Source organism: Echinops telfairi, unplaced genomic scaffold (genome assembly GCF_000313985.2).
Source record: "Echinops telfairi isolate 266 unplaced genomic scaffold, ASM31398v2 ScPeMD7_27;HRSCAF=92, whole genome shotgun sequence".
In the NCBI taxonomy this organism is placed as follows: Eukaryota; Metazoa; Chordata; class Mammalia; order Afrosoricida; family Tenrecidae; genus Echinops; species Echinops telfairi.
Genome location: NW_022103924.1, coordinates 1,400,912 through 1,414,632, shown reverse-complemented (window position 1 = coordinate 1,414,632; position 13,721 = coordinate 1,400,912). Strand labels below are relative to the sequence as shown.

General features: G+C 41.4%; 1 protein-coding gene across 1 annotated transcript in view; it reads right to left on the bottom strand.

The window, feature by feature from the left end:
• ZNF367 (zinc finger protein 367) overlaps positions 1–13,488 on the bottom strand; it is a 21,517-nt gene extending 8,029 nt beyond the window's left edge. Inside the window, exons 1-4 of the mRNA XM_004714592.2 lie at positions 13,093–13,488; positions 4,014–4,164; positions 2,090–2,209; positions 371–509 (exon numbers count right to left, since the gene is read on the bottom strand). Coding sequence (XP_004714649.1) covers positions 371–509; positions 2,090–2,209; positions 4,014–4,164; positions 13,093–13,488 — 806 coding nt within the window. The remainder of the gene's footprint in view (positions 1–370; positions 510–2,089; positions 2,210–4,013; positions 4,165–13,092) is intronic.
• Between the last annotated feature and the right edge of the window lie 233 nt (positions 13,489–13,721).

Sequence of the window (13,721 nt, the reverse complement as noted above, 5' to 3'; positions counted from 1 at the left end):
AACAAATGTACAAATGTGCTTGACACACAATGGATGGATGTATGGATTGTGACAAGAGTTGTATGAGACTCCAATAAAATGCTTTTTTTAAAAATGGTGGTACTAACAAGGTACATGTTGATTAAAGGAAAAATTCATGTTTTTAAAATAAATTATGGCCTGGACTCTCCACTACTTACTCTTACATTGTGGTCTCCTAACACCACTCACAACAATTCTATGATTTTAGAAAGTAGCATGCCATTTCAAATTGCTTTATAAGATGCATAGGAAAGCAACTTATTTAAAATGAGAGAACTGCTGAAGTCCCTAACATCAACTGATCACTCAACAAAGACTTTCCCAGTGGCCTAACTGCAAAGTGCCTTACTTTGCCAACCACTCCGCGGCAGCCTTGTTGTCCGCAGCCTGGTGCTTACTGAGTGTATCTGTGAGCTCCTCTCTCTTCAGTCTGGCATAAGGGTGCTTCGGACAGTGGCGATTTGCATGGGTGAATCTGCTTAGGCAGCCTTCAAAACACAGAGGGAAACACGTATCAGAATCTGTACATCAACAAATAGACCTGGAAAAATGCTGTTTCTCTTCTAACTAAGAAAAGTAAATTAATATCATGAGGTTTAGCATTCTATCATTTGAAGACACGCAAACCCCTACAGATAGTATTATAATGAGGGAAATAAATGTAAGATCGGTCGTTCCTGTCTTGGAAATGTGCCATCAGGTGAACTTGTCCAATACCCCTGGAAAGTGCTATGACAGGAGTCAAAAAGAGATTGAAGACTTTTGAACCAGTAATTCCTTTATTGGAATCTACTGTAAGGAAATATCCTCAACGATGAACAAATTAAATAATATCTAACATCAATTATGGGCATATGCTTAAGCAAAGCCACTAGATAAAATAATTCACAGATGTCCCTAATATTTGTAACAATTAAACTATACCTAAGAAGTTCAAGTATAACTATGTAAAAATGTTTATATGAAAAATTCCTGATTAAGAAAATTGTTACTGGTACAGATAGGAACTGGAAACAGGGAATCCAGGATGGATGATCCCTTCAGGACCAGTGCTGAGAGTGGCGACACCGGGAGGGTGGAGGGAGGGTGGGGTAGAAAGGGGGAACCGATTACAAGGATCTACATATGACCTCCTCCCTGGGGGACAGACTAGAGGATGTACACTGGTACAGACAGCAACTGGAAACAGGGAATCCAGGATGGATGATCCCTTCAGGACCAGTGCTGAGAGTGGCGACACCGGGAGGGTGGAGGGAAGGTAGGGTAGAAAGGAGGAACCCATTACAAGGATCTACATATGACCTCCTCCCTGGGGGACAGACAATACAAAAGTGGGTGAAGGAAGACGTCGGACAGTGTAAGACATGACAAAATAATAATAATTTATAAATTTATCAAGAGTTCATGAGGGAGTGGGAGCAGGGAGGGAGGGAAAAAATGAGGAGCTGATACCAAGGGCTCAAGCGGAAAGCAAATGTTTTGAAAATAATGAGGGCAACAAATGAACAAATGTGCTTGACACAAAAGATGAATGGGTGGATTGTGAGAAGTTATATGTGCTCCCAATAAAATGATTTAAAAAAATAAAATAAAATAATTTTTTTAAATGTTAAAATCTTACATTACCCCTACTCATGGGGGGTTGATTAGTGGTTTAAACTTTTAAATACGAAGTTGACGATCTCAAATATAAACCCCCACCTAATTTAATTTACAATGAAAACTGGCTTAAATTTTGTTTTCATTCCCTTCATATTTTAGTGAAGATTTAGAAGACAATGTGCTTACTTGGAGAGTGAAAAAGTTTAAAACCAACCTAAAAGGCCACTCTAAAGGCTGTACTTACTTTTGTCTACTATTCTACTGCCTACAACTGGGCATAGTAGGCTTATTGGCTCTTTAGTATTTTTATTCTAAAGAAGTTCAACATGGATTATAATTAACAAGCAAAGTAGGTTATGTTTCATACGTCTGAAAGGAAAATCTCTCCCCATAAAAATGCAAGCAAAGGTATTTCAATTTTAACTCACAACTAGTTAATCCATAAACTTAACTTTAAACTCCATACCATTTTCTGAGCAAACAAAAGGTTTTTCTCCAGTGTGAAGACGCTGATGTGTTTTAAGCTGTCCACTTTGAACAAAGGCTTTTCCACAGTCTGGGTAGTCACACATATATGGTCTCTCACCTATGTATATAGATGTTATATGTTATTTCTGAGAGAATAAGGTGAGAAGAGGAAGGAAGGAGAGAGAATCAACCTTTTTATGAGTTATGTCCCAAACAACAACATAGTACATGTCAGACTGCAGAGCTGCACGTTGGAAATACTAACAAAAACACTTTGGTGTCACACAGCTTGCAGCTCAGAAGCACAGGACTATTGCCTTTAGGCCTTGAGCTTTTCCTTCAGAATAAAATTTTTGAAGTTAGTGTCTTCAGCGTATCCTATCTTTTTGAAAAATCCTCCATAATCTGAATCACTAGCTTTTACTGACTCTTAAAAATGTCTCCCACTACTGTTTTCCAACTGCCAGCTTTCCTGGTAAAGATGGGCAGTCCCTCCCACCTGGAATACACCCTCTGACAGTGCCCCGCTGGCCTCTGGTCTCCCCTCTGCAGGATGCCTCGGGAGCAGCTGGCGTGGAGCTGTTTTTGTTCTAACAACTGAGCCTCTAAAAACCCCAAAGCCTACTACACTGTGCTCCAGAGCACAGTGACCAAGGCCTGCCACCTAGTGGGTGGGCAGTAAAGCCAGCCCGAGGACTCAGGGCTCTCTTCATTATACCAAACATGCTTATCCACGCTGATAAGCATTCTAGAAGTACCCGCTCTTTAGGGTGTTTCAAAGAAGTTAGATTGGAAAAAAAATTTTTTAAGTCAAAATTGGATTCTCTCACACAGTAATAACTTAATTATTAGTACCTAAGTCAAAACTTCTAGTCATTTTAGCTCACAATGATTCAAAATTAAAACTACCAATTTTCAGGGACTTAGTTAAGAAAACTATTTTCTATCTTCAGAATATTATCTTTTTAAAAACTAAAAGAAAGCATAATCACAGTCGGAAAAATAGAGGCTTGAGTTCTAAGCCCAAATTCTAGATCAGTACTATCCAATAAAAATACAAATGCAGAGTACCCATATTTTAAAAATAAGTTAAAATAGGTGAATTTTAATAATAAATCTTCTTTAATATATCAAGTATTATCATTTCAACATGTATTCAATCTATAAAATGTATTACTGAAATAGTTTACTTTCTTTTCATACATGCTGCCCGTTCAATTTTGACTAGCTACTCTTCTGCGTGTTCAATAGCCCCATGTCTAGTTACTACTACAATGACAAGCACAGCTCAATACTAAAGGTAAAAGAAAGTGCAAGATAATGGTAATTGGTTTTCTGGGGCCTCTCCTTCCTTATCAGGAAATTATTGGGTGAACTTTAAGGTTCCTTCTTCTGGGGCCAGCTTTCTCTATAAAGACAATATAAATTCTTTAAAAACGTATTGTTTTCCTCTCTATATGGTAAAGTGCAAGTGTAATTTCTGTATACAAATTAAGATGTATGATAATCCTGACACAAAGTAGTTTGCCACAGATTTGCTCGTAAAGCCAAATACTAAGATGGCACTCTAGAAATCCTATTAAAAACTGAAAAATTACCATGTTAGTATTTGGCCTACACATGTGTTTCAACAATTACAGACATGACATAAGAGCATACAGGGAGGTAGAACGATGGAACTAGGTTGAGGCCTGTGATATGCCTGCTAATTACCATGGTAACTTTAGAAGTCGCGTGGAATCAATGCTCAGAACTTCTTCCCACCAAAACAGAAAATTACTACATAGTGCCTGTCTCTTAAAGCCTCATTACTAATAGTGGTAACCAAAGATATAGGGAGCTAAAAAATTAATTTATAGGCCAAAACATTGAATCAACTTTTAGTAAAATGTTGCTTCTGGCCTTCCCTCAAATTTGCTTACCTGTATGCGTCCTTTTGTGAGCCTGGAGTGATTTCTCCCGCGGAAACACCCGATTACAGATGTTACAACGGATTCTGCTAGATGAATGCTCTCCTTCATTTATTAAGTCTTGGACAGTATCTGCTCTGGGTCTCCCACGTCGGATTCCATCCTGTTAACAAGTTTTATAAGTATCAATTACTGTTTATCTCTCCACTCACTAAAACAAGGTATCATTAAAAAATTGTCTAAAAAAGCAGAATAGTTAGCTCCAATTGCTCACCTTTCTACAGAATCACCCCCAAATTGAGCAAAAACTATTAGAAGTACATCAGAATTCTGGAAAATGGTCAAGAGATTCACATCAAACAAGAAACAGGCAGTGGAAAATGGTTGGGAAAGCTTTGCCTTATTTTCATTTATCCTAGTTTCACTCCCCTCTTCAGCAGTCTTGAAGACAGCAGCTGTGTTCAGAGAGGGACCTTGCTCCCTGGATAGAGAGGGAGTAGAACATGCCTTATTGTGAAAATGCACACACACGCACACGTCAAATTTAGGGAGTTTGACATAGAAGGTCCCTGTTTTGGCCTGTCTGGGAGATATGGAAAGGACTGCCACAGGGTGCTTGTCTACATGGAAAAGTACTCACATAAGGAATTTCGTAAAAACCTCTTTAGGACAATGAACAGCCTGCTTCTACTTGGAGCCAAAGCTTTGCGGCAAACATTAGGCGCACTAAGTCTGAGAGAAAAAGCTAAGTAGAGAAATTCTCTGAAAAAAATGCGGGCAATGACAAGTGCCCACTTACAGGGAAGAATCTAGAAAGCTACACACGTGGAGGAAAGTACCTCAGAAAACACCTGAGAAGACGCTAAATTTACCTCTCTGGCTGATTTTTATTTCTACTCTCCACAAACAAGTAAGGGTTAAGGTAGATTTGTAAAGGGCCTCGCTATGCTATTCCTGGGAATGTGACCTTGTTTAGAAACATGTTCTTTCTTTGGTCATGCCAAAGTAGGGTGGGTCCTGACTCTACACAGTGGTAACTTACAGAAGGGGAAATCAGACACAGGATGATACCAGGGGAAGACTGATAACATGTGAGAAAACCCGAAAGTCCAGCAGCAATGACAAGAAAAGCTCAGGGCTACCAGGAACCAGAAGAAACAAGGAAGAATCTTCCCACAGAGCAAAGCCGGCCTGGCAATTCCAGCACCCTGAATTCGGACTCCCGACCTCCAGAATGCTAAGACACACATTGCGGTTCTTTAAAGCCACCAACCTCATGGTTTTGTGTTATGACAGCCCCAGCACAATGAGACAGGTTGGTACCAAGAAATAAAGTTGTCAAAAGAGATGGCTAAAGTATGAGAGTAGCTCTGGAATTAATTGGATACATTGGAAGAATGTGAGGTGCTTGATAGTAATAGATTGCAAAAAGGCAGTTGGTAGAACTATAGACATTAAAGATGATTCTGGTGAGGGCTCAGAAAGAAGGAAAGCTGTAGGGAAAGCATCTATCATCATGAATAGATTTTTGCTAGAAATGTGGGCATTGAATGTGCTTCTCAGAGGCCTTAAAAGAAAAATGATGAACATTTTATTATACATTGGAGGGAAAGCGATCTTTGTTATGAATTGTCATAAAACTTGGCTGCATTGGTTTGTGAAAATAGAACTTGTAAGTGATGGGACTTAGATAAACTAAGTCAAGTCTAGTTTCTCTTTGATGGTTATAATAAAATCCAAGAAGAAAAAATAAATAACTGAGGAGGTAATTATTATTCAAAAATTCAGAACTTGAAGATGTAGGAAATGCTCAGGCTATTTATACAGTAAAAACTGCTAAGACATATTCTGGGGGGAAAAACAAAAAAAAAAACAAGGGTGCCCCTAGCCAACCATTCGCTACAATGAACAGGCATGTACTATGGATCCAATAAATCTTATCAGGAGAAACATTGCCAGGATAGACTAAAGGGAACACAGAGGGTAAAATGAAGGACAGTTGTGCAATTCCTGGAATTCTAACATGCAGGAACCAAACTGGTGGAACTACTTGGCTATAAATATGCTATCCTTCAAGAAAAGAAAAGCATGATCCTAGGATCTGTTCCCACACCGGCTGAAATGCCACCATTTGGCATGGGTAGTGGGGGTGTAGGAGCATTTTCCTGCTTCTAGAAGCCAGGAACAACACTTAAGTGTCAAAGGACAGAGCCACCCCTTCAATTCCGATATAAAGATCTAAATCTTCCCAACAACTTAAAAACATTAACTAGAAAAACTTTAGGATAATAAGTTACTGCGAAATTCTGTTCACATTGCTAGAAAAACTCAATATATAGATTATAAATTATGTTTCTAAAAGTTAGATATTGGAATGCATGCCTAGTATAAGTTAATGGCCTGATGTCAATCTTATACTGTGAAATCAAATTAGCTGTGTACTTTTTTATTATTAATTTTATCCTGAACACCTACAGAAAGTTTTCAAAAATAAGCCCTTCTGTATTTTCATTTAGTCTTGAGGCATTAGGGATATAAGGAACAGGAAAACGTCTAGATGGTTACGAAGTGTACTTTATTTTTGTAGCACAAATTCACAGAGGACTAGTGGTTAGTAGATTAAGCACGAAGCTACTCACCACCAGTCACCCTCGATGAGAAAGATGAGGCAGTGTACTTCCTCAGGAGCACTCCTCTGTTCCTACGAGTTGCAATCGACTCAGTGGCAGTGGGTTTGGTTTTTGGTTTAGTATGAATTCTCATAGCAGCCCTGTTGAGACTGTTGAGTAAGTTTTAGACTGCTAACCACAAGGTTGGTGGTTCAAGCCCACCATCTGATCTGCTCTGTGGGAAAAAGATTTACAGCTTTGGAACTATACAGGGCTACTATGAGTTGGAATCAATTCAACAGCAGTGGGTTTATAAATTCTTATCATTATATTTCATTTATGTCTTACTTATTATTTATAGTATTATAAAATAATTCACTGTTCCTTTCTCTAGCTGGGTTTCAATGAGGCCAAGGCTGGCTTTGACCAATAGATGCGAGGAGAGGTGAAGTCCGCAACTTCTGAGCAAAAGCTATGAAGCCACCACCTGGGTCCAACTCTTCTCTTTTCCTGTCTGAGGCTCACATGTCCCAGATGGAGCAATGTTCCTTCTGCAGGCTGGGTTCTATAATAAAGAGGACCCAGAGCACATTTGCAGTCAACACTCTCTGGACATATCATATGCCCAATACATATGTTGCGATACACCATTTCAATTCTGAGGTTGCATTCTTCCGTAGCACATTTGTACCTATACTAATTCAAACACCTTATTAGTAAGTACTTGTTGAAAAAAAAATCTCACCAATTATTGAATACTGAGACTCCAAAAAGAGATCATTTCCCCCCAAAATTTATTTCAGTCCTAAAGACATTCCCATTCACAGTAAAACTAGGAATTGCTAAAATCTTGAATGATTCTCATTGTTTAAATCCAAATTAGCCATCAACTTGTGGCATTACAGGTGGAGACCAAATTCTTCACCTTCTGTCCTTGGCTTTGATCCGCACTAGCCACAATGAGCCCTGGTTTTTCATGCTAAATAAAAATAAAATTAGAGGATCAATTGCCATTATTTATTGAGTAAAAATAATTGCATATATGGCATAAGTTAGGGTTTCATATAATAAACTTTAAGTCTTGCCTTAAAATACAAAAATACTTATTTTTATCTACAACAATACATCTGAGGTCAATAAAAAGTTAATTCCACTTTGAAGGAAATGGATAGGGTACCTATTTTATGCAAATAACACACACTTTCTATGTTTGCTTCCTAGTTGCTCCCTCGGCCAAGAAGGTATTTTCTTAAGTGCCACAGACACCAATTTGTTGTTTTTAAGATTGTTGCTGTAAATATATACTTATATATAACATACAAAAATACCTTCAAGTGGAAGGAGTAGTTGGCAAACATATAAGACTGGTGTAAGTTAGGTAAAGATAACCGTCTACAATATCACCTGCCTCCTCTACCTTGATACCAGAAGAATCAGGTAGTGCCTGGCTGCCACTAATGAACGTTCTGATCAGGAACATGATCAGGCGAAATCCTGATAAAAAGTGAGAAGAATATAGAACTTAAAATTGCTCAAGAATCCTGATTCACGGTACCTGAGTCCAGAGGAGTCTCTGAGACTACAACGCTTTTCCTAATATGGTAAATATAGAAAAACAGAGTACCGACTCTATGTACATTTGAAATAACAGATTAGTATCAAAACTTTAAGGCTATTCATTACGATTTTCTCTCTGCTTCTGGCAACAAAAATATTTACAAGCATGTCTAATGGTAAAGAAGATTTTAAAACTTAATTGCCTCTCAGCAACTCTAAGATTGGCCTTGTTTCTGCTATAATCAATACATGTACAAAGAAGCAACAGTTGCTGAAAAGTAAATAAAATACAACACCCTGGCCACATACAGGTAAGTTTTCACTAAGTGCTTTCTTTCAATAGAGAAAATAAGGACAACTAATCATCTAATGCCCTAAAGAAAGAGCATCATCTTTTAACAAAGCATATAAACAAAAAAAGAAATGTTGCTTAAAAAGCATCCTTTTTCTTTTGCCTCAACAAAAGAGAAGAAGGTGAGAAGAGAGAAAGAAAACAACAAATCCATGGGTCTGGGTGAACCTGGGCAGTGAGAGATCAAATCATCAGCAAACACATGTATCAGTAGGCTGAGGGAAACAGCAGTCCAAGGAAAGAGAACAGTTTAAAATTCTGAAAGATCTTATTGCCGTTATGCAAAGATTGCTGCAGATTAAAGAGCAACATGACTCAGTTTGCAAAAAAACTTTTCCGTTTAAATTTTTATTAATTTTTTAAAAATAAAAACATAATCTTAGTGTTTCCAGGAGGTAGATTAGTGTCTTAAGTATTTCAATGGTATTTTGACTTTTCAATATCTTTAATAAAACTTGACTTAGCTCTCAAGGAGTCCTGGTGACATAGTGGCTACCTTTTGGGTAGCATGAGGTTGGAAGTTTGAAAGCCCTCTGACTCTCAGGAAGAAGATGAAGCTTCCTACTACCGCAGAGATTCAGTCTCAGAAACCCACAGGGCAGTTCTACCCTGTCATGTAAGGTCACCATGAGTCCGAATTGATTTGATAGCAGTGAATTTGTTTTTTGGTTCTCAAGCCACATAGAATTTTTACCTAGGCTTTTCAAATGTTTAGTCAAACTGAATATTCATGCAAAGACTGATAAACCTAAATATCCTTGACACATTGTTAAACAAAAAAACACAAGCTAGAATGAAAACAAAAACGTCTCCGATGGAAGTGTAGATGAGAAAAGATAATTAATGGGTCACTTTCCCATTTAGATTTAGATCAAAGTTTTGTAAGGCTCAAATATTTGTTTCCTAACTCTACTATCCACCTATTTTCACTATATTTCCCAAGACTTCCTTTCAGTTATGCATTATGTGTGCCCTTATAGGAGTTATAGGGCTACCTTGTTTCATAAGTTTACTTATAACAGCTTAATAATAAACAACAACAAAAGACCTAAAGTCAAATCACACATGGTTTATATACAGGAATACTATGGTATAAAGATTAAAAGCAAGACCTTGGAAGTTACAATCAATTCTACTTACTCTATGATCTTAACTTAATCTTGGGCCCTCTTTTATTCATTCTTCCTCATCTGGTATACAAGAACTAAATGAATTAAAGAATTCAAAACACTCAACAGAGCCTGACACTTTGCTACTAACTGCCCGGCATTAAGTAGTAGCTATTATATTAGCATGGCAGTGATCAAAAAGTACTTTGTCTGAAGTTTTCAGCCACTAAAAAGGGGAAGTAGGATATGTAGCTGACTAGTCCGTATGAGCGAGGGGTTAGCTGACGCTTAGCTCAAAGCTGCCAGACCACACAGGTCCACAGTAGAGAAGTCACCTCAGTACAGCAGTCTGGGGAGCAGGGTTCCCGTGGCTCAAGGTAGGGTGGTGTGGGATATCTTATGATGGAAGGAGTTAACCCTCCTCCTTTCCCTTGGAAAATAAAACAAAACCACCTCAAACTGAGACATAATAGTAATGTGATTTGTGATCAACTAAAAACAACAAAAAAACTCCCTGCCATTGCGACCATCAGAGGGTAAAGATGGATGTACTCCCCACAGGCAGGGGGCGGTAGTAGTAAACTGAGAACAAGCGAAGGCTCACACCCGGTATGCAAGGCACAGAGGCCACACCTCTCTGGGAATAGCTGCGATAAAGAGTTGGAAAATGAACACAAAGGCTCTCACAGCCATCACTTTTAGTGGCCCTAACTGACCACTGGAGGAACCCTGGTGGCATTGGGCTACTAACCACAAGATCAGCAGTTCAAAACTACCAGATGAAGCTTTCTGCCCCAGTAAAGAGTTACAGACTCAAAAGCACGCAGGGCAGTTCTACCCTGTCCTATAGGGTTAGTATGAGTTGGAATTGACTTGATGGCAGTGTTTGGTTTGGTAACAAGACGCTGGAAGAAATACACTGAAAGAATGAGGTGGGAAGTGGATGTTACTGATACTGGAATTACAAGCTTGTCTGTCATCTTCCCAATAAATGACCTGACTTAGCACTGTTCACCAATGATCCATATGCAGATAAAGAACTACATACTTGTGAGAAAGTAGCAAGGTAAATGGGATGGTAGTTTCTACCTTTAATCCAGTGTACTGACCACAAATCAAATGTGGTGGTAGCTTCCTTACCTAAAAAAAGCTATATTTCAGACCTTTCCCCTTAAAGGTGGAGAAACTAAAGGAATGAATTTTCAGTGCTATATTTGAGTTGCTAGTTCTATAAAAGAACAAATTAAAATCATTTTATTAAATTTACAAAACAACTATAACATTAAAGACTGTAGGAAGGAGAAAAAGAAATAAATATAAACGTTTTTTTTTCTTTGACTTGTTCTTCATAATTTCTGGTATAGTTTAACTCTCTAAACACAGGTAAGCAAAGTAAAAATAAAAATACATGGAATATACTAGTAACTTTTAAAAAAAGATTTGTGTGAAGGCATATCTGTTTTAGATGAAAAAGAACTTACTTAAAAACTTTTACCTGGTGGTTGGAACCCATCCAGTTACTACACAGGAAAACGACCTGGCACTCCTCCAAGATCTACTCTATCAGTTGGAATTGACATTAAATTGACAGCATATAACAACATGCTAACATTAATCTTCTTGGACAATACAAACTCATATAAAGGAATATATGAAAACTATATTAAGAATAGTCATAAATGCAGAATCTTCCACAAGCATGTGCTGAAATACACACACACACACACACACACACACACACACACAAAAGACTAAACAAAGTATCTTGAATACTCATCCACCTTAAGATGGAGCTACTCTAAATCCAGCTAACAATTATTCCTTTCACAAACTCTCACATCCTTACAAATACTTCTATTTGTTCTTTTCATTTTTATTGATATGATTTTGCACGTGTTGACATGTCAAAGCACAGTTAATTTCATAGTTCTTTACTAACAATACCGTCAGTAAAATAACTATCAATTTCCTCAGAGTTCAAACAGTCTGAACATATTGTCACAAGTGAAATACCTAAACTTGTTTCATTTCATAAACACAGTATCTGCCAACACAAAACCCTTCCCACTAGGCCGTTTACATGTTATATCTTTAGTAAACTGCTAATCCTATCTGTCTGCTTAAACAAAATCTGGATCGAACAACCCATTGCCGTGGAGTCAATCCCAACTCTTAGCAAGCCTATAGGCCAGTGAACTGCTTCATAGTGGCCATATAAATCTTCACAGAAGTACATTGCCATATCCATCGCTTACAAAGCAGCTGCCGTTTCCAAGCACTTCCAGCTAGGTAGTCTTAAAGTCTTCACTCATCTCACTATTATTGAGCCCTTTGCATTTACAAAATATTAAGGCATTAAACTTGAATCGCCCACTACCAAATAGATATATACCTGGCCCTCCTGGGGCTTAGAGGTAACAGAGCTAAGTATAAGTCTTCAGGGACGTAACCCGAACACATACATCAGTGGGCCTTTCGTTTGCTGACCAGTTCATCTTGGACTCTTGGCGCCCCATGTAACAGAGTAAAACTGGCCCATGGGGTTTTCTGTGCTGTAATCTTTATCAGAGCTGGGAGGTGTCGCAGGTTAGTAGCCCAGAGCTTACCCCTCGAGCCACCAGGGCCCTTTACAGTGAGACTAGAAGCCACAAAACCAACCTCAGCACTCCCACCTAGCTATGTAGTTCCTTTAAGGCTCAGTTGCCCGATCTGTAAAATGTAGTTTTGAACCAGGTGATCACATTCGTGATCATACGTACACATGCGTGATCGTGCGTACACAGTCTGAGGCTCCACGCAAGGGGAGGTCAGTGACAGAAAGCATCGCTTTCCCGTGTGTTCTCAGCACCTAGCAAGTAGTACCCGGATCAGTGAAATTCAGCTAGGACCCAAGTTGCACCGGGAAGGGCTCCCGGATCCCCTTCCTGCCCTCCAGCTCAGTCTGCAGGTCATCTTCAGCCAGGCCCGGTGGAAAGAGGCTGTGACAGTGCAAGAAGTGGCCACCACCCTCCCCTGCCCGCTCGCAGCGACACGGCTCAGGCCCGCAGGCCCTTCCTTCCTTCTGCTTAGCCGCTGGCTGAGCAGCTGACAGCGGCCGCTGACCCGGTCTCCTCTCCTTCCACAGACTACGCCGCACCCAGTACACCCGCTGGACAAGCTGGGCGGACGCCTGGAGGTTTTCCCTGCCCAACCCTGGTCGGGGCCACGTGACCGCCACCCCGCGCCCGCCCACCCCACGCGGGGTGGGGGTGGGCGCTGCTTTTTGGCGCGCGGCAGTGACGTCAGCGTCCAGTCAGTGGCCACGGCCTCACCAGCGGCCAGCGCCACCTCGCGTTTCAAACTTGGCCCCGCCCCTGCCGCCCGCGGAGTCCCAGGCACTGCCATCTCAGGGACGCGCCGTTAACGGGCTCTCGGCTGGCCCGCGCTGCTCCCGATCAGCACACCCGCCCGCCTGCGCCGGTCACCTTGAGGTGGCCGCTGTCAGGACTGCTCGCTTCCTCTTCCTCTTCGCCCCCCGAGGCACCAGGCGGGGGCGCGCCTCGGCCCCGAAGTCCCGGGTGCTCGGCGGCGGCGGCCGACGAAGAGGTGGCGGCAGCACCCCCCGAAGCCCCCGGGCTGAGCGTCACGTTGTGCGCGTTCTCGCCCCAGCGCCACGGATACACCATGAAGTCGCTGAAGCCGGGGCTGGTGGGGATGAGCGGTGGCGGCGGCTCAGGCTCCCGGCCGCTGCCGCACGCGGGCTTGATCGGGGTCGTCCGGATGACCGACACAAGGACCCGCTTCGGGGAGTCTTGGCAGAAGACGACGGGCGGCGGCTGCGGGGAGCTCTCGGCCATCGCCGCCTCCAGGCCCCGGATCATCTTCCCGGCCCTGATCCGCTGCTGCGGCCAGCAGCCCGGGGCCGCACTCAAGTCCAAGTCCGGCTCCTGCTCCGCAAGCTCGCGCGGCTCCGAGGCGCTGGCTCTCAGTCCCGCCGGCTCATGGCTAGCGGACGTTCCCGGAGTCCTGCGCAGTGACCACCAAAGGAGCTTAGCGGGGCGCCTCGGCCGGCACCGAGCGGGCAGGGCAGGACCCCAGCGCCCGGTCAAGCCCA